The sequence below is a fragment of the Zootoca vivipara genome, chromosome 11 (assembly GCF_965207765.1).
Source record: "Zootoca vivipara chromosome 11, rZooViv2.hap1.1, whole genome shotgun sequence".
Taxonomy (NCBI): Eukaryota; Metazoa; Chordata; class Lepidosauria; order Squamata; family Lacertidae; genus Zootoca; species Zootoca vivipara.
The window spans coordinates 24,708,095-24,734,249 of record NC_142594.1 but is presented as its reverse complement, the minus strand read 5'-3'; the positions used below and the strand labels follow the sequence as shown (position 1 = coordinate 24,734,249).

The following is a 26,155-nucleotide window of genomic DNA, read 5'->3' as shown; positions in this document are numbered from 1 at the left end:
AGAGGCCCTTGAGTTGACCTAGCAAACAGGCCGAGAGAGGCTGTCCCCACCAGCTATCACTCATGTACATGTGTTGCTTTGTTCACATGATGCATGTTGGTGCATATTGGTGCATTGTTTGGACAGCAAGCAGCCACTAGGCAAAGAAATGAGGGAAAAGTGATGAGATGTTCGAAGGCACACATTTTTGTGTGCCACAAAGCGTAATCCACTAAGCTCACATGCTGGAGGATGCTGTCCTATTGCCAGTTTTCAACTGCATACCTACACCCTCAGGGTGCTTCCAGATGACCTGCTTTATTGAGCAGTCATCCTGACTTTTTTTAGGGAGATTAGGTGATGTTGGCAATTCATTCTGAGTTTGAATGAATTGCGGGGGAGGTTTGTTGATGTCTCAAAGCAAGTGTTATCCCACATTTGACAGTGGATCTTCTCATCATTTTCCTCATGCTAGAAGTCTTGATATTTTGAGGGAATATGTTTGTTGCACAAGACCCTCACACTCGGCCTCATTGCATGGAAGTGGCCACACATCCATTCGTATTTCCACCATTTGTGGGCATCTTTATAGCATAAAACAATGTCTTCTTTTTTAGAATCTTAGAAAGCACAGGGGGTGCTTTAATCTATCAGAAATACATAGAGATGCTGACCTTGCTTGACCAGAATGAAGATCAAATCTATTGTAACTGGAAATCCAAGGTGGATGAAGTTTGCCAGTTCAATTTAGATCAACCCCTAATTAAACGCAGTGATAAAGATGGTCTCCTTAGTGTGAATTTTGATCCTAAGGTACAGTGCAAGCACTTTCGTTGTCTCTGTAAATTCGTTGTCTCTGTGTTTTACTCCCTCATGGTTTGGATTTGTGGACTACTTAAAATGAGGCTGCATTTTAAATTTTAATCTTGTATTTTAATTTGTATTTTAATTAATTGTTTTCTTTTTTAATGTCTTATTGTAATTTTATTGGTGTTAGCCCAGTTTTGACTGGGGAGGGCGGGGTATAAATAAAATTTTATTATTATTATGTGAATGACAGGGCACATCAACTCAAGATGTATGTTCCATTGAACTCCCAGATAAGTGTGCCTGCGATTGCAGCCTGAGTCCTTCGTAATAATTGAATTTGTTGTTATTAAGAAAAAAGTACATGAATCCTAAGTTTAATGTTGAGTTGATTGTTTTTTATTTAATTGATGGGCCTTGGGGTCCCTCTACAATTCTGATTCATCCCTGGGTGGGCTCGAACCACTAACCTCCTAGATAACAGGCAGATGCACTGAACCATTGCACCATGGGACTTCCGCACATGACTTAACAGCAGGATTTACTTCCAAGTATGGGAAACTTTGGTCCTCCAGATGTTACTGAACTACCACTCTCTTCATCCATGGTGACTGGCAATGCCTACAAGTTCCAATGGGATTGTAGTTCAGTAACATTTGGTGGGCTTGAAATTCCCCATTCATCATATACAGTGCTCCTTGGTTCTCAAACTCAATCCATTCTGGAAGTCCGTTCAACTTCCAAAACGTTTGAAAACCAAGGCATGGCTTTTGATTGGCTGATTGGCCCTGGAAACAATGCCAACAGCCAAAACGGAGGTTCTGCTTCCGAAAAAACGTTCGCAAACCAGAACACTTAACTTCCAGGTTTGCAGCGTTCGGGAGCCGATTTGTTCGTCAACTAACCTGTTCGGGAACCAAGGTACCACTGTACTTGGTTACATTGTAATCAATCATCCCCCCCCCCCGAAGTGCTTCCTTCTGTGAAACTAGAATCTTGGAAAGTGTCAAACCTTAACTACCCTGTGAAAGATTATATTGTGTATTGTTCTTTGCAGCTGGTTGCTATTTTAAGAGATGTGAAATATCTCTTGTTTTTGGATCGATCCGATATTCCACATTCAGCACAGGAGTTATACAAGAAAAGGGGGGTATTTGCTAAGGTATGTGTTTTTAAGAATCTTCAGTTTGGCCTGAGTGTGTATTCTGCAGATTTTCCTTAGTACAGATGACACTTTCTTCCCCACAATCTAATGTATACTGAAAAGCCTGGACGATTCAACCTTAAGCACTCCAAAGGACCTTCTCAACAAAGGCATTCTGGTTATGGAAGTCTAGCTGGAGCCTCCATTCTACAGCTCTAGTTCAGGCATCCCCAAACTGCGGCCCTCCAGATGTTTTGGCCTACAACTCCCATGATCCCTAGCTAACAGGACCAGTGGTTGGGGTAGATGGGAATTGTAGTCCAAAACATCTGGAGGGCAAAAGTTTGAGGATGCCTGATCTAGTTAGTCAGGTGGTTGACCCACATGTCTAAGTGACCCACAATTTGGGGACATTTGGATTTGAGCTAATTGTTGGGTTGGGGTCATAGTGTTTTCATGGTAGAGATTTGAACATTCTGTTGTTGTTTTCTACACCAACAGTATATAGGGAATCTTGAACTCGTGGTCCAGTGGTATAACAAGGTTAAACAGACTGTTTTGGAAGTAGAATACCCTCTCATTGAAAGTGAACTGAGGACCATTGATGATCAGCTAATGGAAGCAGAAGAAATATTCACATGGCAGGGAGAGAACTGCTGGGAGTACATTGAGTTTGTGAAAGCTATGGTTCATGACTTAGAGCAGAGACTTCAAAGGTCAAAGGATAATATTAAGGCCATTCAGGAAATTATGAAGCATTGGTTGGAGCATCCCCTCTTTTATAGAAAGGACAATAGAAAAGATGCTTTAATGAACTTGGAAGACAAAGAAGATAGACTTACTAAGAGATTCATGCTATTCCAAGAAGATGGCTGCAAGATTCACAGGCTTACAGAGGTAATATTTGGAACAAGTCACCATGATAATGAGTCGAGCATGAAATTTAATATATGCAACATGCACACACATCTTTTCAACCCACTGCAAAATATATATTCAAGTACGGATGTTAACTGATTGTGATAAAATGGTGTTTTAATATTTCAGGTCCTTTAACATGCACACTGTTACCAGATTCATTTATAAATCCATTTTGGTGCTAATTTTCTACACTTATAAGTAGCTTTAATTCCCCACATGGATCTGATAGTTACCTAATTATGTTTTTTAAAAAAATAAAATAAAATTGAAACTTGTCTCAACAGTAGAATTCAAAGTGCCTGTTTTGGGATGTGTGTTTTTTTAGGAAAACTCCATGCTCTTTAAAGCAGACCTGGATTCAGATTACTGGAAAATTTACCTGGAGTTCATTGATGACATCATAATTGATGGCCTTTTTAATGCCATATTGCACAATTTAAATTTTTTCTTGGAAAACACAGAGAAAACATTGAAGCCAGCTCCGTTATTCGAGCTTCAAATGATCCTAAGTGTCCCAGAAATTGAATTCAAACCTTCACTGGACAAGGAAGCTGCTGATGGCTTTTATGATTTAATAGACGAACTTTTAAGCAACATTTTCAAAATATCTGCCCAAGTGAAGAGAGTAGCAAAACATCTGGGAATACAGCATTACCAGGTAATACTCCCCCCCCAAAAAATTAGAAGTAAGATACAATGCACAGACCAGCTGATTAAAACAATATATGTGTTGTTCACATATAGAGGAACAGAAGTACAGTAATTGAAATAACTCCCCTCCCCTTTGTTTTTTGGCTTTAGAATGACATGGACAGCATGCCAGAGCTGTTTGAGACCAGGCAAAGAGTTATGGGGAGAGTGGCAGATATTATAACCAAAGCTGTGGACTTCAAAAACTCTCTTGAAACTTACGCGTATCTATGGGTGGATGACAGATCAGAATTTATGAAACAATTTCTGTTCTACAGTCGTGTGTTGAATCCTGAAGAAACAGAAACCCGTGCTGACATTGGCATCCCTGATCAATGCCCAATAACTGAGCAATTCAAAGAGCAGGCAAGGAAGTGGAATAGCTGCATGTATTCATATATTCAGAGTTCAAATCTTTTATCCTTGTAATACGTACCTTATCTGTTGTAGATTGACATCTATGAGAATCTTTACATTCAAATGAGAAAATTTGAAGACTTCAGGATATTTGAAGGCTGGCTTAAATTGGACATGAAACCTTTCAAAATGAGTTTGCTAAACATTATTAAGAAGTGGAGCTGGATGTTCAAGGAATACCTTTTAAGATTTGTCATTGACAGGTACAAATGGTATTTTTTTGGGGGGGGGTTAAAATAATAGTTCTGATTTATTGATCTAATCTTCTCTTTTATTCAAAAGTGACAAGTCGAGACCTTTGAAAATTCACAGGGGAGCAGTAGAAATGAGGTCAGAGGAACAGCATTCACCCCAAACCCACTTTTCTCGTGATAGGAACAGAGGAAGCTGCCTTATATTGAGTTAGACAAGTAGTCCATTTAACTTAGTACCGTGTACACTGGCTGGCAGTAATTCTGCAGGAGTTTTTCCTAGCCCAGCCTAGGAGCAGATACTGAGAGGGATGAAAGAAGCGAAAGAGACCTATGCCTCTTCTCCTCTCCATTGCTTTCCAGTAAGGACAGCATAAACCTAGCTGCTTCCAAGAAAATTTGAAATCATAGTCTAAACAGCAGCAGTCCATAGGTTATCGTTCTCAGTGCTCATTCCATGTGTACATATATCAGAAAAAGATTCTAGTATTGAAAATCTTTTTTTTTCATAGCCTTGCTGACCTAGAAGAATTCATTAAAATGACTGATGTTGGACTCCAAAAAGAGCTAAAGGAAGGAGATTATGATGGACTCATAGATGTTATGGTTCACCTCCTGGCTGTGAGAAACAGACAGGCAGCTACTGATGAGCTTTTTGAGCCTTTAAAAGATACAATTATGCTTTTGGAAAGCTATGGACAGAAGATGCCAGATCATGTTTATGTTCAAGTAGAGGTACTGTACATTTAGGAATATAATATTCTATAATTCTATTTGTCTGTGAAGATCATCGCTGAGTAACCATCTCTCATTTCCGGAAAAGAAAGAAATATAATGAAACTTTCTCATCACTCCACATTGCTCCCTCCAGCATTAAGAGGTCAAGGGTTTGTTAAATGTGTGTGTACACCCACATACACATGATTCCCCTCCCCCCATACAATAAAGGTTACTAAAATGAATGGAAACTGGATGATAGCTCTTTTGTTTCTTGTTCATTTTGGTAGGGCTTAGTATGGAGAACTTGTATATTTTTCCTCCCAGGTTTTTGCATTTTTTTTGCATTGTGTAAGTAAGTGTGACAAGAATGAAAAACAAAACTGAAGCTGTTGAACTTAAATTAGGCTAGTGTGTACTAATTTATACAGGGTGAGTCTTTTAAAAGAGGCACCGTGGAACATGTGTACTCTGTATCTGTCGGGCCTCTTTTAAAGGACTCACCCTGTATCTGATTCCAACTACAAGGTTAGAAGCTTTTGGGTTTTTTTGTAGCTACATTCTGGTTCAGACAACTTGGCGACCTAAAGAGAGCTGGTTCAGATGCAGGAACAGGTGACATGTATCTGGAAGAAAGTTGGAATAGATCACTGAAATATATGAAAAGAATGAAATATACTGGTCAAGAGTTAAAGAACCATATAGCTAGTTATTTTGGGAACACAGTGACTCTGGATTTCTGTTTTCTCAGTTAACATCTCCAGGATTTTACATCAGTGATTTATGAGACTTTCAAAGAATGTAGTGTTTGGGTCTTTCCCTTTGCCTTTACCTACGGCTACAAAGATAAGTTGTCATTTTTTGCCAAAACCACCCATCTTTGCCATTTGTGCATTGAAAAGTGTCACGAACTGGTTTTCACTTGTGTTGAAAAGTTGAGAGCAGCATTAATTGCAATTGAATTTGAGCCAGGCAGTTCTCTCTCATATGGGGAAGAATCCTAGCTGTTTCAGAGTGAGTCATGAACGAACAGCTCCTACAGTTTGCAGAATGTGCCTGACAAAACTGTCCTGCAGTATGAAGTATCCAGAAACTATCACAACATCAATTTGTCTTTGTTCTTCAGGAACTGCCTGAAAGATGGAATGCCACCAAAAAACTCGCAGTGTCTATAAAGCATGAAGTGGCTCCTCTCCTGACTTCTGAGGTTACCCTTTTCAGAAAGAAATGTGCTATTTTTGATGTAAGCTAAAGGGAAGCACGTGGTGCTGTGGTGTTTTTTTTTTTAAAAAAAGGATGTGTGGGACGCGGGTGGCACTGTGGTCTAACCCACAAAGCCTAGGGTTTGCCGATCAGAAGGTCGGTGGTTCAAATCCCTGCAACGGGGGTGAACTCCCATTGCTCCTGCCAACCTAGCAGTTCAAAAGCACGTCAAAGTGCAAGTAGATAAATAGGTACCGCTCCGGCGGGAAGGTAAATGGCGTTTTCATGCGCTGCTCTGGTTCGCCAGAAGCGGCTTAGTCATGCTGGCCACATGACCCGGAAGCTGTCTGCGGACAAACGCCAGCTCCCTCAGCCTGAAAGCGTGATGAGCGCCGCAACCCCAGAGTCATTTGTGACTGGACCTAATGGTCAGGGGTACCTTTACCTTTAAAAGGATGTTTGTGTGTTTTAGAATATGTGTGTGTGTGTGTGTGTGTGTGTGTGTACACCCACCCACACATGGTGTTTTTATGAGGACAAGAGTGTTGAAAAAATTTATTGCCTGCGTTTCTTTCATCAGGGGAAGCAGATAGGATTCAGAGAGAGATTTAGAGCATATGCTCCCTTTCGCTTTGATGCCCAAACCCCATATGCTCTTCTTGATAAGGTAATGGAGAAATCTCAGAGGCGCATGTTATGCTGGTAAATCGTTCATTATAAAACAGAGATCTCTATTTACATATTGTACAATTTGTATTCAACATGGTTTTTTTGTGTGTGAAGCTTGACATTTAAGTGCTGTATTTAACGTGTGCACTTGTTTTCTTTTAGAGCAGCCTTTAACATTTTAGAAAACAGCACATGCACATTTTAAAAATGCCCACAGATTTTGAAAAATAGCTCAGTAACATTTGTGTAGAATGAAATGTTGCTTTCCTCCACTTGATATCTGTATGCAGTACACAGATGATACTGCAGTCCTCAACTATTAAAAAGAACAAAAGTTTTCTATGTTCAGGTGGATGAAAAGAGCATACTGTGAATTAATGCCCCAGAAGGGCTTGGGCAAAGCTGTGTTGGGTGGGTTCGTGCTTCCTGTTTTTGGAACAAAGAGTTTGTAACCAATTTATATTTAAGTGATCAACATAATAAAATAAAAATAGTACTGCTACAAGTCTACCTGCTATTGAATATAGTGCATGTATGCTCAAATCTTTGGTGTTTGTATGTGTCATTGTATGGATGTAAATGTACAAATCTTGAGAAGGATAGAAATCAGTGCTACTGCAGTGAGTGTGATTTATGCTGGCTGAAGAATTGGCCCATAAATGAACCTTGTCTGTCTTTTGGAATATCGAAAATGAAAACGAAATCTGCGCTATTCCTACACAAAGCCCTGTAAAATCCACCTGGGTAGGTCCTTTTGTCTGTTACCCTGATTGGGTTTTAACCAAACTTAACTTGTGTGTTACATCTCTAAGGCAAATCAGGAACTGGAAGCTCTGGAAGAAGAAATGTTATGCATCCAGGAATCTGCCAGTCTTTTTGAAGTGGTCATTCCCGATTACAAGCAAGTGAAACAATGTCGGAAGGAAATAAAGTTGCTGAAGGGAGTGTGGGATATTAACATTTATGTCACAGTAAGAGTTTTGTTGTTGTTGTTTCAAAAGGGCATTGTGCCACTGTCGGTTACGTGGAACTGAAAACATTTGAAAGAGTGGCAGTGTTGTCATGGCACTTGAAGATTTTAAAATGTTATTCCCTAGACCTTAAAAAAAGAATTGACACTAGTGATTTTTATTTGACTTTTAGAAGACATCTGAAGGCAGCCCTGTTTAGGGAAGTTTCTAATGTTTGATTCTATTTTTAATATTCTGTTGGGAGCCACCCAGAGTGGCTGGGGAAACCCGGCCAGATGGGTGTGGTATAAATAATGTACAGTATTACTACTACTACTACTACTACTACTACTATTTATTTTATTATAATGCAAGGCTACTTGAGTTCAGCTGTGGACTCAAACCTATGGAATCAAAATGAAATAGATGAGGGAATGAGAGAGAAACTCCCCCGCAACAAATCAGACATTTTGGTGGCTAAGTACATGAATTGCTATGCCTTGCAACATACTTAGCAGAATTTATATACCACCTCGTTGCACTGAAACCACTAAGAAATATTAAAATTATAAACAAAAGTAGTTAAAAACAAACGCTTAAAGAAAATCTAAAAATTAACAGTTTAAAAAATTGACACCAGTGTCTGACATCGGGCTTCCGTAAACAAAAATGTTTTAAGCAGGCGCTAAAAGGAGCACAATGATGGTGCCTGCTTGGTGTCAATAGGCAGGGAGGTTCCCACGCATCTTAGCGATTTGCGACATATTTCCCTAATGTTGCATATGTTTAGTTTTGCTCAGTTTTGGATTTTAATATATTTTAGTGCATACTTGCAATTCTATATTACGTAATTGGTCACTGTTTTCTGCAGCAGAACAATGCATGTATTTTTGTAAACTAAGATATCTTTAATATTTTTTTTAAAAAAAAAGAATATTGGAGAAATAACATTTACTTCAATAAAAAAAATCCAAAGGAGAAGATTTTTAGACTAACCCTTTCCTTGATGGGTTTTTGTGTTTGTTTATTTCTTAGTTAGACAGAAGTCATTCAAACATGCAGTGCCTTAAAATAGTCCAGTAAATGTAAACTCAGCGCAAAACTTGTACCAGTGTGAACAAATCTCAAAGGACAAGAGGGAAACTTGTGCACTTTTTATAGGTCTGAAGTTTGAACAACCTCAGAATGCACATGAGGGAACACTTCTCTGAAAACATTCCCATTCCATTGATTTTGGGGGTTGTTTTCAACAAACTTTTAGTTGCTTTGTACATTACCATGATATGTATATGAGGAAGACAATAAATAAACAATAGCTGCCACATTGAAGGTTTATTATATATTAAAAAAACACTTATATACCGCTTGCCATGAAAAAAATAATCAGTGGTTTACAACTGCTGTACATACAATCATACCATATAAGCCATATGGAAATGTTAAAATCAGCAAACTGTTGTGGAAAGATGCGTTCCTAATTGCCTGCATAAGCCATAGTGGAAGAGAAAAGTTTTCAGCAGCCATTTAAAAGTTGAAATGGAAGGCGCCTGCTGAATCTCACATTGACTGAGTTTTCCACAAGACTGGGCCAATGACACTAAAGGCTTGATTTCTTGTAGCAGTCCCATGCGTCTTTCCAACTCGGGGAATGGCCAGCAAAGCTCCTACTTTGCCTCTGCCTATTCACAAAACAGATTCAAGTAGAATTAAGCAGGGATGGGCAGTACGGTCTGGGAAACAGGCCAGAATTTGCAGCTGCATCTTTATCTGCCCCACAAGCAACATCATACAGGGCAAGTGTGGCTTTGGGTATGGGAGCAGCGTTGCGGGCTAAATTAGGCTGGCAGGCTAGAGGTTCTCTAGTGCTGTTCTAGGGCTAGGTTAGGCAACTTGTGTAACTGAATTCCTCCTACAGGTAGGTAGCCGTGTTGGTCTGGATCGAAGTAAAATAAAAAAAATTCCTTCAGTAGCACCTTAAAGACCAACTAAGTTTTTATTTTGGTATGAGCTTTCGTGTGCATGCACACTTCTTCAGAGGTGTGAAGAAGTGTGCATGCACACGAAAGCTCATACCAAAATAAAAACTTAGTTGGTCTTTAAGGTGCTACTGAAGGAATTTTTTTTATTTGAATTCCTCCTGTATTGGTGGTTGCATCAACTCCTGGTCACCCTCAGTGATGGTGCTGCAATGCCAGAGGGATCAAACCAGCAGTTCCTTCTACCTTGAAGCTCTCTTGGTGATAACAGGGGTAATTCACTTGAGCACTGCCACTCGTTACCCTAATTCAATACCCTGCACCCATTCCTCTGGCTTGTTTTGCTAGTTTCTGTGTTTATGGTGGTATGCACCTTGAAAATAACGCACTTAACAAAAACAGCAACCTGTAATCTGCCCTACCTCAACTATCATTTTGTTTCCTTGCAGAAACTTGTCTCTACCAAATGTCATTGACATTTCTCTCTGTTTCTCCTGTTTCAGAGCAGCATTAATGATTGGACAAGAAGCCATTGGAGAGAAATCAGTATGGAGCAGATGGACACAGAACTCAGAAGATTTGCTAAAGCAAGTTCCATAGCTTCTCATATTTCTCCCCCTTTCTTTGGCTTCTTTAGCTCCCCCCCCCTTACCCATGCAGCGTTTGTTGTTTTCCCAAAGTATCAACTCTGGTCTCTTTCAATCATCACACTCTTTTTCAACTCAAGCTTAGGTCTCTGATGCATGGAAAGTATAAAATGATGCTGTCACTTTTATTTTTCCTGACACAACATATCAGGTTAGATCAGGCTTCCTCAAACCTGGCCCTCCAGATGTTTTGAGACTACAATTCCCATCATCCCTGACCACTGGTCCTGCTAGCTAGGGATCATGGGAGTCGTAGGCCAAAAACATCTGGAGGGCCAAGTTTGAGGAAGCCTGGGTTAGATCTACATAGAGAACTAGCATAAAGCAAGATGCTAGAAGCAGATAGAATTTACATTATTTCTCTCTAGGTAGTGTTTAAAAGTAAAAACCCAATTCCGGCAACACGATTACAACAATAGCAATAAAAGCATACGTCATAAATAAATCTGCTAAGTCTTTATGATGCCACAACACTTTTTTGCTGCTTTTAATATTTTACCAGTGATATTAAGTAATGATACCAAGTGCTGTGCGACCCAGTGCTGTGATGCAACATTGTCATAACATATTTGCGATGCTTTTCCTTAGGAGATGTGGTCGTTGGATAAAGAGGTTCGCTCCTGGAATGTATATATGAATCTGGAGTTAACCATAAAGAACCTGTTGACATCACTGAGGATTGTAAGCGAGTTGCAGAATCCAGCAATGAGAGACAGACACTGGTATCAGCTGATGGATGCAATAGGTGTAAGTATCTTTTTTTAAAATTCCTTTGTAAAGATCTCTTAGCTCTTGTGTCCAAAATATGGCTTCTCATCCTCCCACCACTCAGTTGTGGCACGGGAGGTGGCATGCTGCTTCGTTGCCTTACGGACAGTGGTGGCACAACTGCCCATTGGGATGGGGCCGGGGCAGCACAGGGTTGGGGGTAGCAGTGTGTTGCCAGTAGTGACAGGCACAGATCCACATGCACTTAGACACTGACAACTTGGTGCTTCACCTGCCCTTGACCCGCATTGCCCTCCCTTGCACCAATCTGGTGCACAGCAGCATCACTTTAGCTAGGTAGGCAGCACAGTGGTGATTCCCATGATTTTTATTTCTGCGCTTATGATTCTCAGAAACAGTTCATAAAACTCCAATGCAAACAGCTCGCAGACTTTGTATAGCAGCTTCAAGACTTTAGTCAGGAGGTGCCTCTTTCTTTTTGAATGTTAGTAATTCATACTCCAAAATGGAACACAATCTGCCAGGTCTTTCTCCTTCACAAACTCTATGAGCAATAAGAACAGAACAAGAGAAGACTGAAGGTCAAAACATCATCGCTTTCCATTTTTTACCTCCTTGGATACATATTGCACAAATGTTTTCTTTCCAAATTCTGTCTCTATATTGATCTCACAAATTAAGGGTGATTTCCAACCCTTAATCAGAGTGGATTTCAGTAGGTCTACTCTTGAGTATGACTGATAGGTATGTAGGTCATCCACCACTGTAGACATAGCCTGACTTCTCCTTTCTCAACTCTCAAAAAGCTTGTTCTTTATCTATTCCCCCCCCTATAACATATAATTGTATTTTATTTATTACATAAAATTTATATACCATTTGACTGGCAAAAAATGATACATTTGGACTCTCACACCTTGCCCATGTAGAGATGTGAGCTTCATAAATCGTTTGGGTAATTCACTCATTAAAAGATAAACAGGCAAAACTGAAGCATGTGTTGAAAGCCGGTTGCTACTTTGCTGTATTTTGCAGCTTCATTTTTCAATAACCGAAGATACAACATTAGCAGACCTGCTGGCATTGAAGCTGCATAAGGTGGAAGATGATGTCCGGAACATTGTTGACAAAGCAGTGAAAGAACTTGGGACTGAAAAGGTTAGTCTGCTTTTCTCCTCCAAATTTCTTCTTGGATTTTGGAATTTTGAATTACCTATTCTTGTTTTCAAAGTAGAACTGATCCACCACTGTTGGCTTTCCCCCTTCCCCTACTTGTTGTACAGAGTAAGGTACAGTCAGAGTTTATTAAATTTTTCAGTACCTTTAAACTTCTTTTTGTCTTTTCCCTCCAAAGAATGTGCATGTAGGCACTGATAAAACACTGTAAAACGCAGCAGATGGCTCTGTGGTTTAAACCACTGAGCCTCTTGAGCTTGCTGATCGTAAGGTTGGCAGTTTGAATCCATGTGACAGGGTGAGCTCCCATTCCTCTGTCCCAGCTTCTGCCAACCTAGCAGTTTGAAAGCATACCAGCGTGAGTAGATAAATAGGTACCTCTGCAGTGGGAAGGTAAATGGCATTTCTGTGCACTCTGGCTTCTGTCACGGTGTCCCATTGCATCAGAAGTGTCATGCTGGCCACATGACCCAGAAAGCTGCCTGTGGACAAATGCCGGCTCCCTCGGCCTGAAAGCAGAGATGAGCACCGCACCCCATAGTCTATAATTCAACTGGACTTAACTGTCCAGGGGTCCTCTATTACCTGTAAAAAAAGCAGTCTTGCTGTGCTTGTATATTTATGATTGGATCATTATTTTTGCATGCTCATTTTTACTGATAAAACATTGCAGAAAAGCAATCTTAATCGGATAACATCAAGTCTTGAACATTCACAAAGAGTCTAGATGTGATTGGATGGAGATTGCACATTTGCAGTGTTTGATCAGTGTGCAGCCCTGAAGGAAATCAGCCCTGAGTGCTCACTGGAAGGAGACTTTTGAGAGTCCCATGGACTGCAAGAAGAATCCATTCTGAAGGAAATCAGCCCTGAGTGCTCACTGGAAGGACAGATCCTGAAGCTGAGGCTCCAATACTTTGGCCACCTCATGAAAAGAGAAGATTCCCTGGAAAAGACCCTGATGTTGGGAAAGATTGAGGGCACAAGAAGGATGAGATGGTTGGACAGTGTTCTCGAAGCCACCAACATGAATCTGACTAAATGTGGGAAGGAGTGGAAGACAGGAGTGCCTGGCGTGTTCTGGTCCATGGGGTCACGAAGAGTTGGACACGACTAAACGACTAAACAACAACAACATCAGTGTGCACAAGTACACACCGAACCCCAGTAAAACTGAACCCCCGAAAGAGTCCCAGTGCAGTCATGCCTACAATCATATTGAGACTGCTCGTTTCAATGTGTTTTTTTTTTGGCATTTTATCAATTCACATTTGCCCTGATAATGTACAAAGCTAGAATTGTGAAAATGAATGGAAGCTTAGCCCTACTGGACATTTTCCAAATCCAGAATTAATTTCAGACGGTATCCTAAAGGTAAAGGGACCCCTGACCATTAGGTCCAGTCGTGACCGACTCTGGGGTTGCGCGCTCATCTCGCATTATTGGCCGAGGGAGCCGGCGTATAGCTTCCAGGTCATATGGCCAGCATGACTAAGCCGCTTCTGGCAAACCAGAGCAGCACATGGAAACGCTGTTTACCTTCCTGCTATAGCGGTTCCTATTTATCTACTTGCATTTTGATGTGCTTTCGAACTGCTAGGTTGGCAGGAGCTGGGACCAAGCAACGGGAGCTCACCCCGTCGCAGGGATTCGAACCGCCAACCTTCTGATCAGCAAGCCCTAGACTCAGTGGTTTAGCCCACAGCGCCACCTGAATTAATTTCAGACGGTATCCTAGTTAAAGTGAATTCAGGAGGAGGGGATTGCAGGCAGGGTGAATCAAATGTGCAGAATGTGGGAAAAAATCGCCATCCCTCTTTTTCTCTTCTGCCTATATTTGACCAAAAATGTGTGGATTTCTGTAAGGATTTCAAGTAATATGCCCATGACCTGAGGCGAGGTGGGAAACCTATGACCTTCCTGATGTTGTTAGACTACAACCTCCATGAGCGACAGCCAACATGACCAATGCTCTAGGATGCTGAAAGTTGTTGTCCATCTGGAGGCCATAGGTTTTTCCCACCCCAACCTAAGGAGTACATGAAATCTCACCCCAGCCAATAAGAAAATGGTACTGCTTTAGATGGATTTGGGCAGCATAGGAGAACTCTGTAGACTATTGATTGGGTAATAACACTTGATTTAAATATATTTCAAACCCCTGTTTCTAATGTGTTAATCAGGTTCTCATAGAAATCAGTCAAATATGGGCTACCATGGAGTTTTCGTATGAAGAGCATTACAGAACCAGTATTCCGTTGTTGAAAACTGATGAGCAGCTTTTTGAGACTTTAGACAATAACCAAGTAAGATGTTATTTGCTAATGTAAATAGTAAATGTGCTTGTTGCTGAATTAGTAATGTGTTTTTATAATTGGACCAAACCTAAGGCACTGTTTCCAGAATCGGTATTTACAGTGAATCTTAGCTGTCCCAGATGTTAAGTCTGTGAAATTATACGTGTCCTTGACTGTATACGGTTTTAACAAAAATTCCTGTCTGTGTAGGAGTTAGCAAAATTACAGGTCCTTGGTCGGTCTCTTTTTTTCCTAGATAGTATGGAATCATTTAATAATATGCTGTCCATTTGCAAGGTTTGAAAATGTCGTTTGCTGTGATTTACTGTAATAATAGCTTGCACAAGATTTTTTTTGTAAAACTTTTGTAGCTATGACTCCTATGCCTGTTATTAATTTTATTTATCCTTTAAATTTATTCCCACTCTTCTTCTTTTTTCTCAAGGTTCAGCTGCAAATAATTCTGCAAAGTAAATACGTTGAGTATTTCATTGAACAAGTATTAGGCTGGCAAAAAAAGCTGAATGTGGCAGACTCCGTCATTTTCATTTGGATGGAAGTTCAACGTACATGGTCTCATCTTGAAAGCATTTTTGTTGGCTCAGATGATATCAGAGACCAGCTTCCTGAAGATTCGAAGAGATTTGATGGCATTGATGCAGATTTCAAGGTTAATGAGGAATATCATGATTAAAATCGACCATTCCATTGTCCCCCTTTTCTTTTTAGCAAAAACATTGACTCGCAATCTTATATGTCAATGAAATCTCAATATCCAGCTCCCAGGATTGGATGTGTAATGTATATTAAATCTTTCTATACCACTCTTCAAATACACGCTACTCCTATGACGTTTATGCATTCTTGGATAGGTAGTCAGAATTACCCAGTTACTGGTGTTGGTGTGTGGAAGGAGGTAGGATCTCTCCCACTGTCATGTGACTGTTCTAAATAATATATTATAAGCTAAGATAAGATTATGAATGAATGTTGGCTGGATCCCTCCACTCTCAGCTGGTGCTTCTGCCCAGTTTCCTGGAGTCTCCTTGCTCCCTCTCAGCCCACCACGCCACAGACCATCCCTTCCAGTAGGGTCTTCACCATCCCCCACTGTTTAGGGGAGCCTTTTGGGTGACCTAAACTACAGGTGAAACTCGGGAAATTAGAATATAATCAAAAAGTGCATTTCAGTAATGCAACTTATTATTTTTTATTTGATGCTTTTGAATAATGGTGCTGGAGGAGACTCTTGAGAGTCCCATGGATTGCAAGAAGATCAAACCTATCCATTCTGAAGGAAATCAGCTCCGAGTGCTCACTGGAAGGACAGATCCTGAAGCTGAGGCTCCAGTACTTTGGCCACCTCATGAGAAGAGAAGACTCCCTGGAAAAGACCCTGATGCTGGGAAAGATGGAGGGCACAAGGAGAAGGGGACGACAGAGGACGAGGTGGTTGCACAGTGTTCTCGAAGCTACCAACATGAGGGAGGCAGTGGAAGACAGGAGTGCCTGGCGTGCTCTGGTCCATGGGGTCACGAAGAGTCGGACACGACTAAATGACTAAACAACAACAACTGAAATAAATACACTTTTCAGCGATATTCTAATTTTCCAAGTTTTACCTGTATAAGAAGAAAAAGCTTTCTTGAGCATGACTCTCACCAGCAGATTTATGGTTGTCTTTTTCCAAGACACCACCTCTTTTTCAGGGGTATAATTTCTGTCTGGGAAATTTTAAAAATTGCCAAAATGTCCAGGTTTTCTTTTTTTGTTTCTCCCTTCCTGCTGGGCTGCCTCCTCCTAGCGGTGCCGCCTGCACTCGAGCCTCCTTTGCCGGTACGGCTCAGTCCTGCCCGGGGACCATTACACACCGCCTGCCACCTCCTCTCACCTGCTGTCCCTTTCTCTCCCGGTCCCTGCTTGTATAATAATCCTATATCTATCTATCTATCTATCTATCTATCTATCTATCTATCTATCTATCTATCTATCTATATCTATCATCTATCTATCATCTATCTATCTATCTATCTATCTACAGCTTCTATAGCCTACATATAGTAGGGGTTTTTAAAATGAGAGTCGTCACAGCGATCCATTGTTAAAAGTAGAAGTCTGCAAATGTGTCCTCTTTTTTGCCCTTCAAAATATGGCAGACCTAGGATAACTGCTTGTGAAAATGTACGAACCATTTTTTGTCTTAGCAAAAATTACAAGGAAAGGTTTGTGAGCATAAAATATCGAAATGATTATTTCTGCACCTATACGCAGGAATTAATGAATGACTCAGCAAATACAAAAAATGTATTGGAAGCAACGACCAAGCCCAATTTATATGAAAAGCTTGAGGATTTGCAACGCAGGTAAAGCTGAGCTAATTGTTTTCTCTAATATATTCCAGTATACAATAATTAGCAGCAAAGGATTGCTCAAGAGATGGTCTGTATAGTTTGCTTTGGGATTCATCTTGTTTTAGATTATCTTTTAAAAATTAAACATGCATTTATAACGCTTAACAATATTAAGCAGTGTGCTACAAACAGTGATGGAACAATAATCTGAAAGAAAAATAATACTGGCTAACTGCTGAATTTAATTGGGAATGGAAAACTAATGACCTTTAATAGGGCATGGAAAACTACAATAGTACTCATTCCCCAGCAAATACTTTTTTGGTTTTAAGGTTTTGAAAATTGAGGTGTGCATTAGATTCGATGGCTCATTAGATTCCCATAAATACAGTACGTACTTATATGCTAGTGTTTGATAAGATCACTTTTTCAAACTTGTTTAAATGTCTGTGCATTTTAATGACCCTAATTATGTTATTTGGGCATTTGAATTTGGCATTCCTAATTAGGAACACCACAAAGGCTGAACAAACACCATTCCATTAATTAACAGTAAGAGCAGTTCAAGGCTCTAGTTGGATGTGGCAGGTTTGTTCATGTTAACAGATGTATACAGAGCTGCCCAATCTATTGAAGTAAATGGAGATATCTAATTAGCACTTTCTGAAATAATATATGAAGCTAAACAACTGTCTTTCAAAACTTCACACTTTTCTGAATTTTGCAATTCAGTTCTCCAGCCAAGAAATTAGTACAAAAAGCATATACCAGTGTAAAGTATTCACACACGTGTATATATATGAAAACAACATGCAAGAAGGCAATATATAAGTGCTGCCTGGTCCAAAACGATCCTTTTTCGGTAAGGTGGTAACCAAGCAGTCACAGGTATTCCTGAAAGATACAAATTACCTGGATCCATTTCAATCTGTGTTCAGGTGCAGTTTGGGGACTGAATTGGTCTCTGTTGCCCTGATGGATGAACTGTATTGACAGCAGGACAGGGGGATTGTGACTCTGCTTCTGCTTCTTAATCTCTTTGCAACTTTTGATACCATAGACCAGGGGTGGCCAACTCCCAGGAGACTGTGATCTACTCACAGAGTTAAAAACTGAGAGTGATCTACCCCTTTTGGGGGGTTCAGGTCAAAGCTGTTGAGTTTTTTTAAGGAAGGGAAGCCCTGTTTTTTTGGGTTGAAGTCAAACTTGTTGAGCTTCTTTTAGGAGGGAGGGAGGCCCATTTTTGTTTAGGGCTTCAGGTCATAGTTGTTCAGCTTTTTTTAGGGAGGAGGGAAATTTTGGGTGAGCTTTTTCTGGGGTGCCAGTGATCTAGCAGTGATCTACCACAGATATCCAGTGATCTACTGGTAGATCATGATCTATGTGTTGGATGTGCCTGCCATAGACCATGGGTATTGTCCTGGGCTAGTTATTTGGGATGCGTGTTGGGGCATTGTTTTACAGTGCTTTTGCTCCTACCTAGAGGGTAGTGTCCAAAGAGTAGCACTGGGAGACAGATTCAGCTCCATGGTCTGTGTGCTATGGTGTAGTCAAGGTGCAACCTTGTCCCCACTGTGGTTTAAACACCTGCATGAAGCCAATTTGGGTTCAGGATCCCTTACATTCCTGTTCGACATTTGGAGGAGTCATTGTTAATGGTCCCCCATTGTGGAATTTCCTGAAGTCAAGATAGGTTCCTTACCTACTAAACCTCTGGTGTCTGCTGAAGTCTTCTTTATTCAAGCAGGCATTTTAGTGTAGTTTGATGTTACAGTTTTAACGATTCTTTATTTTTCTGTAATGTAAACTGCTTAGAGAATCTTGTTGTTAAGTGGTGTGTAATTTGGGCTGTTTTCAGTTGCAGTTGTATTTATGTGTTTTTTCTTGTGGCACAGCTGAACGCTGACAAACATTCATATTGCTATGCTGAAGGCAAGCAATTTAAGGTTGCAATCAGTATTGGTGCTGGGAGAGGAAGGGCAGTGATGAAGGGCATGGGGCACATACACCAGCAGAGACTGTTGGGTGCTCCTGCCAGCATATTTAAATCTCTTTGCCACCCAGCCCCTCCCAGTCTTCATCCCAGTATGCAGAACTGACTCCGCCAGAGGGAGGCAGGGCTCCACCACCCCAGCTTCCACTGTCTGCAGTGCTGTACATACTTAACTGAAAAATAAGTCCCATTGAACTCAGTGGAACTTCTGAGTAGATAAGCATAAAAAGGAATGCTACTGTCCTTGAAAACCAACATCTATACATGCATGTTTTGGTGCAAAAAGTGCCATAGATTATTCAGTGTGGATATCCGAAGTGTTCCCCTTTCAATTTTCAGGCTTAATCTTTGTGAAAAAGCTCTCGCCGAATACTTGGAAACCAAACGCTTAGCTTTTCCTCGGTTCTATTTCATTTCATCTGCTGATCTACTTGACATTCTCTCAAAAGGAGCACAGCCAAAACAGGTAAAGTTTCTTGTAATCATGTTTAAAGCATTATCTGCAAAGAAATGCGATAGCAGAGAGTGAAAGAGAAGGTGATTAAAATCTGAGCAAACCTGGGGTGACTGAGTTCCTTAATTGTATGCTGCTGTTTTAATGCAGGTGACTTGTCATCTTATTAAACTTTTTGACAACACTGCTGATCTTAAATTTCAAGATGACAAAGAGCAATCCAGCAATATCGCCCTAGGAATGTACAGCAAAGAAAAGGAATATGTCCCATTCACTGCTGAATTTAAGTGTGGTGGCCAGGTATGTTGGCTTTTTTTGATGGCAAAACTATACTTACCTGCTCAAATTGGGGGAAATGTGTAAGTAAATTGGAGTGGAAACATTCATACTGCTTTGCCAGAGGAAGGTGATTGGAAGTTGCAATATTGTACAGATGTACCCATTGAATTCAGTAAGACTTACTTTTGAGTAGACATGCATAAGGTGGTGCTGTAAGAGTACCTGAAACATATTTTTGGTGAGGCATGAATACATAATGAAATTTTACCTTCATAAATTCTTTTGCTATTTTTAAGAACAACAACAACAACAACAACAACAACAACAACAACAACAACAACAACAACACAAACCCTCTTATCTACCACCTGGTTTTAAAAAACATGAAGTTACAAGGGAAAACAATAAGCCTGTTGGCTATTGAAATGTTCAACTATGTAATTATGCATCTTTGCAACAAACTTTTCAAAACAACTCTTCCCCCCTCCCAAATCACACACATGTGGGTAGATCACTTCTTCTTTTTTAAGACAGGTAGGAAGCTTTTAAATAATAATAATGAGCCAACTAATCTGAAGGAGGAATTCAACGTCTCGCTATTGTAATTGTTCTATCTGTGCAAGTATGTCTGCTTAATAAACCCAGGACTGCCCTGGAGAGGGCCACTGGACTGGTATTTGAGAATGCAGTGGTGGTAGCATAAGTCTTTTTCACTGTCTGCACTGCAACATAAGAAGCATGATTATGAGCTGTGATGTGTGCAGCTGGCTTCACAGTAAGTCTTGGGCTGTCCACTCATTGTCTGCCTTGCTTCAGCATCTGCATTTCTCCGGAATACCAAGGAGTTGAACTGGAGAGAGCACCCATAAGCACTTTTTTCGCTGGCCTCTTGCATCTCTTTTTTCATAGTGAGATTTAATTGTAAGCGGTGTCCAACAGAAATGTTGCTAAGCTCAGGTGGCTGTGGGGATGGAATGGAAAAACTGCATGGAAGTCGTATATTTTGTTCATCTAGGATACCATATACCGTGGGTTGCTTTAAATGCAGGGGCAAACCATGGTTTGCTGTTTTGTGAGTGAGACCTGTATTCACATGCTCTCCCATTACCCTCCACATGGGCATTCCCATTCCTTTCCTTTCCTTCTGATTTAGCGACAAACCTCAGTTGGTTGTTACATTTTGATTGAGAAAATTGTGGTTTATATAAACTATTACTTGCTTGGTTTACATACATTTGGAAGTGGCAGAGAGAATTGGAGCACATGGGGGAAGGAGGGGTGGGGAGAGGGAATATATGGACACCAGACATTCCCACAGTTCAAGCTGCGTTAATTCTGAATTGGCCCAGTAGGTTGACTACAGGCTAATCTGGGTCTCATTGTAATCAGCGGGGCAAGTTTGGCACGATTTCCATGGGACAAGTCCACCTAAATTAGTCTGCACCCAAACCTAAAGTCTGCAATGGTTTGTTTTTCCAAAAGGTGGAAACCTGGTTAAAACGCCTTGAAGAAGTCATGCGTGAAACAGTGCGTCATCACATCACAGAAGCTGTAGCTGTCTATGAGGAAAAGCCCAGAGACCAGTGGATCTTTGACTATCCTGCACAAGTAGCACTCACTGGCTCTCAAATCTGGTGGACCACTGATGTGGGAATAGCATTTGACAGGCTGGAAGAAGGGTTCGAAACAGCCTTGAAGGATTATCATAAGAAACAAGTATTGATATGTTCCTTATATATGTAACAGTCAAGCCATACATAAAATAGGGCTAGTTTACAAAGCTTGCAACTAGGGGTGAAAGAAGGCTCTCGACACCAGTGTGGTGTGTCGAGGGGCGGGGCAAACCACCTGGTGGTGCAAGCGTGGCAGCGATACATGCGTGATGTTGCTACGTACGGTGCACGTGCAGCGCCGTGGGGCAAGCTGCAGGGGGCCGATCCGTTGTGCTGCGGCATTGGGGGCAGGGCAGGTTTGTCACCCCCCTCAGGGATCGCACCCAGGGCGGGCTGCCCCCCACCCCCTTCCTCCGCCACTGCTTGCAACATCAACCTGAACTTTACTGCTTTAGGTTGCAAGTGCATGTGTAGGATGTTGCTTGTTTGAATGCTTCCGCAAAGCACAGAGTCTTCCTTCATACAGAAAAATGACTTGTCAAGGAAAGGCCAGTTTTTGCTGATTTCCTTGGCTTGCCAGTGCACAAAGCTTTTTTCATGGAGCAGTCTTGCAAAATTCAGTTCCCCCTTCCCATGCAAGCTGGAAGTGGCACAGTCCTGCAAAAACCTTATGACTCAGTTCTTGTGTTAACCAGCGTTAAGACAAATGAAATATGTCTGTAGGAGTGGTTTTAAACAATGCCCTGTCAAGCTGTATTTATTGGTTACTCACTTTTATCTGTGATAAAAGAAGCATTTCCTTTGCCTGTTCATAGATAAGATTGTTTCTGTGTCTTTGCAAACATACTACAAAAAGTTTTGTTACAGACTAACAAATTTTATTATGCTTAATAGCCAACGTGTAGTTTTCACAGGCTTTTATTACAGCAAGAATGAATATAAACGAAGAGAATAAAAGCATTTGTTTGATTGCAGTACCAATTACTAGCATTGTCTAAGCTGGTGCGTGTACTGCATATACATGTTTTGCATATACAGCACAATTGTTACAGCAGTTGAATTAACTAATTGCATACAAGAAACCAACAAGTGGTGCTTAAGACAGTGGAGTTCCATTCAATAACATTTCTTTCCTTGTGCCTTTTTCAGATCACTCAGCTAAATGCTCTTATCTCTCTATTGTTGGGAGAGCTGACTTCAAGTGACAGACAGAAGATCATGACTATTTGCACAATAGATGTTCATGCAAGAGATGTGGTAGCAAAGCTTGTTGCTCAGAAGGTAAAGTTAAATCTCCATCTTGTCTTCCATACCAGGGTCCAAGGACTGGTTCATACTACTTCATTTTATATTATTGTTCGTTCGTTTCATTTTTCATTTTCTCTGCTGCAGTCCTAAATGTGTCCCAAATGCACTTTTTTTGAAGTAAAACTCATCCTAGCGGTGCAGCGATAAAACTGCCAGCACATTTGCAAAGCTAAACTGGGTCCAGTTTTTGATGGATAGCTGCACGCTGAGATTTCTGCATTGTGGGGGGTTGGACTAGATGACTCTTGGGTTTCCCTTCCAGCTCTGCAATTTTATGAAATGAATGGGTAATTAGCATGAGTAAATGCTTTCCAGAAGCAACAAAACAATTATAAATAATACAAACAGAAAAAATGGTATATATATATATAAAAAATCAAGTTACAGGTAGATAGCCGTGTTGGTCTGAGTCGAAGCAAAAAATAAAAAAAAAATCCTTCAGTAGCACCTTAAAGACCAACTAAGTTTTTATTTTGGTACGAGCTTTCGTGTGCATGCACACTTCTTCAGATACACTTGAAACAGAAGCGTCAGACCCTTATGTATATACAGAGGGTGGGGGTGGGTGGGTGGGAATGGGTGATGGGCTGATGGGAGTGGTAAACCTGTAGATGGCTGTTAACGACTGCTGATGGCTGCAATTGGTCCTGCAGGGGAAAAGCAAGGGCTGAGGTGCTAAAGAAAGCTTGATCATGCATAATGAGATAAGAATCCAATGTCTTTATTCATCCCAGGTGGCTCCATGGTTTTAAGCTTGGTAATGAGTTCCAATTCAGCAACTTCTCTTTCCAGTCTGTTCCTGACATTTTTCTGTAATAAAACAGATGCTCTGAGATCTTGTATAGAATGTCCTGGGAGATTGAAGTGTTGTCCTACTGGTTTCTCTGTCTTGTGGTTCCTGGTGTCAGATTTATGTCCATTTATCCTTTGGCGTAGGGTTTGGCCTGTTTGTCCAATATAGAGAGCTGAAGGGCACTGTTGGCATTTGATGGCATACACAATGTTAGAAGATGAGCAATTAAATAGTCCTGAGATGGTATGTTGGATGTTGTTGGGGCCAGTAATGATGTTGTCCGGGTGTATGTGGCAGCAAAGTTGGCATCTGGGTTTATTGCAGGCTCTGGTACCAGTGTCCATGTTAAGTCTGGTGGTTGTATTATTGTGGGTGAGGAGTTGTTTAAGATTGGGTGGCTGTCTGTAGGCAATGAAAGCTCTGGGAGGAAGACCTTTCATTGCCTACAGACAGCCACCCAATCTTAAACAACTCCTCACCCACCACTTGTTTATCAGCTCTAAAGCCACGAGGGCCTTGGAGCAGGCAGCTGAGAACAATGTAGGAACAGGAACCAGTAAAATTGGAGTTTTGAGCTCCTGCTTTGTCACAGCACCTTGGCACCAATTTGTTGGTGCACAACAGCTGGGTGTCTTTGAAGCTATTTGATGAGGAAGGAAACTGCTTTCAGAAGTTTTGCTCATGGGTTGTGATTGAACATGGATGTCTGAAGTGGGGAAGTGCATGGGTTGGAACCACGTATATGTGTGCATAGAGCTCTTATGTGCTTGACATGTGTATGTCAGGGGATGGGGCCTGGGCTCTAGCACATGAGCAAAACTTTTCAAACGACTGTTCAGACAAACCACTGATGCTGTTGTTTTGTGGTAAGTCTATGGGTAGGCACTTTCATAGCTTGTGGGCTCCACCTGTCTTAGATGGTTTCTGCTTCCCTCCTCTGGAGACTGAGAGAAAGGGGATAGGGGAACCGTAAGTAGACTTTGCTATCTGCAATTGAGGGAAAAAAAATATTTGTGTGCCAAAAGCAGGCACCAGCCCTACATCACCTGCCTGTGACACAAAGGGCTCTGTTTCCACTGATATCACGGATATTTTAGAGACAGTACTGTACAGTATGAGATTAAAAGGGCAGGTGAGAAACAAATGAGACATCAAATATATAATAGTTTCATGGAGCCCAGAGGATATTTTTGAGGAAATATGAAATATTGAGTCAGATCAAATTGAGTCATATCAAATCCCCAGAGTTGGTTTCTTGTAAAAGGTGAAAGAGATCTTGGCAGAAGAAGTTGTAATGTCTGCTGCAACAAAAGGCTCCATTAAACAGTTCTTACATTACGCTTGCGTCTGTATGGTACGGAAATGCCCAGGAGTGCATATAATCCCTTATAATTGCCAGTATGAGGGATGTTGCTTGGGAAAGACTGGGGATGAGGCGTGAAAATGAGTGATGACAGTTTTGACATTTTGGCATGTCTGGTTCCTTTCATCTCTTAACACCCTCGGCATAGTAGTTGTGCAATGGAGATGTGTTTTTTTGTTTTGTTTTTTAGGTCACCAGTTCCCAAGCTTTTGCTTGGCTGTCACAACTGCGCCATCGATGGGATTGGGCCCAAAAACACTGCTTTGCCAACATATGTGATGCTCAGTTCCAGTACTACTATGAGTATTTGGGAAATACCCCTCGGCTGGTTATTACACCTTTAACTGACAGGTAAAATCTGCTTTGGCTAATAGTGGGCTACCTCGACTTGATCCGCCTTGTAGAATGTGAACTTGAAGTGAGATGTCATTCTCCCCTGCGAGAAATCCTTAACATTGCAAATGAGACATTTTTGAGAAAAACAGTCACATTGTAAAGTAAAATAATTGCATTGGGAATAAAAGGTATCCCCCATATAATCTGAACAGTTATGAAGTGTTGTGGTGTGTTGTGTTGTATTGTATGACAAGGAAGGAAAGGGATAACCTTACGCCTAAGAATTGTTGGACAAGACTTCCTAGAGTTTACTTTTGACCCCCAGTGGGATTTCCTCCATTGGCATGAAATCACAGCTTTCCTGTATTATAGCTCCATAGTCACAAGGTTGCCAGCCTTTCTGAGTGCATGGGCATGTTTGGAAGTTTGAGAGAATGCCATGGGCATCGGCCTCTCTGGTTGCTTCTCACATGTACCCTCCCCACACCAGACAGAAAGAGGCAGAGGAAACACAGGCATGTACATGTGTTCTTGCGCACCCACATTCTTTAGAGTCTAGGTTAAAGTTGTATCCTGTGGAATGAACAAGGATTTTATTGAATTTGCATGACTTTGCATTGGCTCCCCATAATATTACCCCCAAATTAAGGCTTACATTGGGGGTAGACTGCGCAAATAAAAATCAGATACCCGGTGTTTGCCAGCAACATAGTGCTCTGATTCTGAGCTGGCGTGAGAAGTAGCCGAGGATGAGGAACTAGCTGTTGTAGCTGGGCTTGCCATCTCAGCATCTGTAGAGGGGTGGCTGTTCCATGCAATTGGGACTTCTGCATGATTGGGGGTCCTGATCACATGGCACAACTAAATGTGATCAGCTGTTCACATGCGATTGCTCCTTTGCAGATGTGGGGGTCTGCTTCCTATCTGCTCTATGAGCCTCTTCATGCAAATGATGTGTAAAGGAAGATTACCCAATGTGTAGATGTATAATGGAGGGTTTTGAAATATATTGGCATTGTCTTTGGCCCTCTTTCAACACTAATTAAATACATTTTTATTTTCCAGACTTTTAGTAGGGACTGATGGGATATATTTTGCCAGATTCTGTGTACCTACTGTGGTACTATTGCCGCATAAGTATTTGCTGTATTT

The 26,155-nt window shown here is 41.0% G+C and overlaps 1 protein-coding gene across 1 annotated transcript in view; it reads left to right on the top strand.

Annotated features, from left to right (window-relative positions):
- DNAH11 (dynein axonemal heavy chain 11) overlaps positions 1-26,155 on the top strand; it is a 143,647-nt gene that overhangs the window by 22,880 nt on the left and 94,612 nt on the right. Inside the window, exons 12-32 of the mRNA XM_035129059.3 lie at positions 597-792; positions 1,844-1,948; positions 2,432-2,827; positions 3,177-3,509; positions 3,653-3,907; positions 3,992-4,161; positions 4,662-4,884; positions 5,993-6,109; positions 6,650-6,736; positions 7,551-7,709; positions 10,168-10,251; positions 10,900-11,058; positions 12,076-12,198; positions 14,400-14,522; positions 14,959-15,183; positions 16,785-16,876; positions 19,197-19,323; positions 19,462-19,611; positions 21,073-21,306; positions 22,353-22,484; positions 24,858-25,018. Coding sequence (XP_034984950.3) covers positions 597-792; positions 1,844-1,948; positions 2,432-2,827; positions 3,177-3,509; positions 3,653-3,907; positions 3,992-4,161; positions 4,662-4,884; positions 5,993-6,109; positions 6,650-6,736; positions 7,551-7,709; positions 10,168-10,251; positions 10,900-11,058; positions 12,076-12,198; positions 14,400-14,522; positions 14,959-15,183; positions 16,785-16,876; positions 19,197-19,323; positions 19,462-19,611; positions 21,073-21,306; positions 22,353-22,484; positions 24,858-25,018 — 3,651 coding nt within the window. The remainder of the gene's footprint in view (positions 1-596; positions 793-1,843; positions 1,949-2,431; positions 2,828-3,176; positions 3,510-3,652; positions 3,908-3,991; positions 4,162-4,661; positions 4,885-5,992; positions 6,110-6,649; positions 6,737-7,550; positions 7,710-10,167; positions 10,252-10,899; positions 11,059-12,075; positions 12,199-14,399; positions 14,523-14,958; positions 15,184-16,784; positions 16,877-19,196; positions 19,324-19,461; positions 19,612-21,072; positions 21,307-22,352; positions 22,485-24,857; positions 25,019-26,155) is intronic.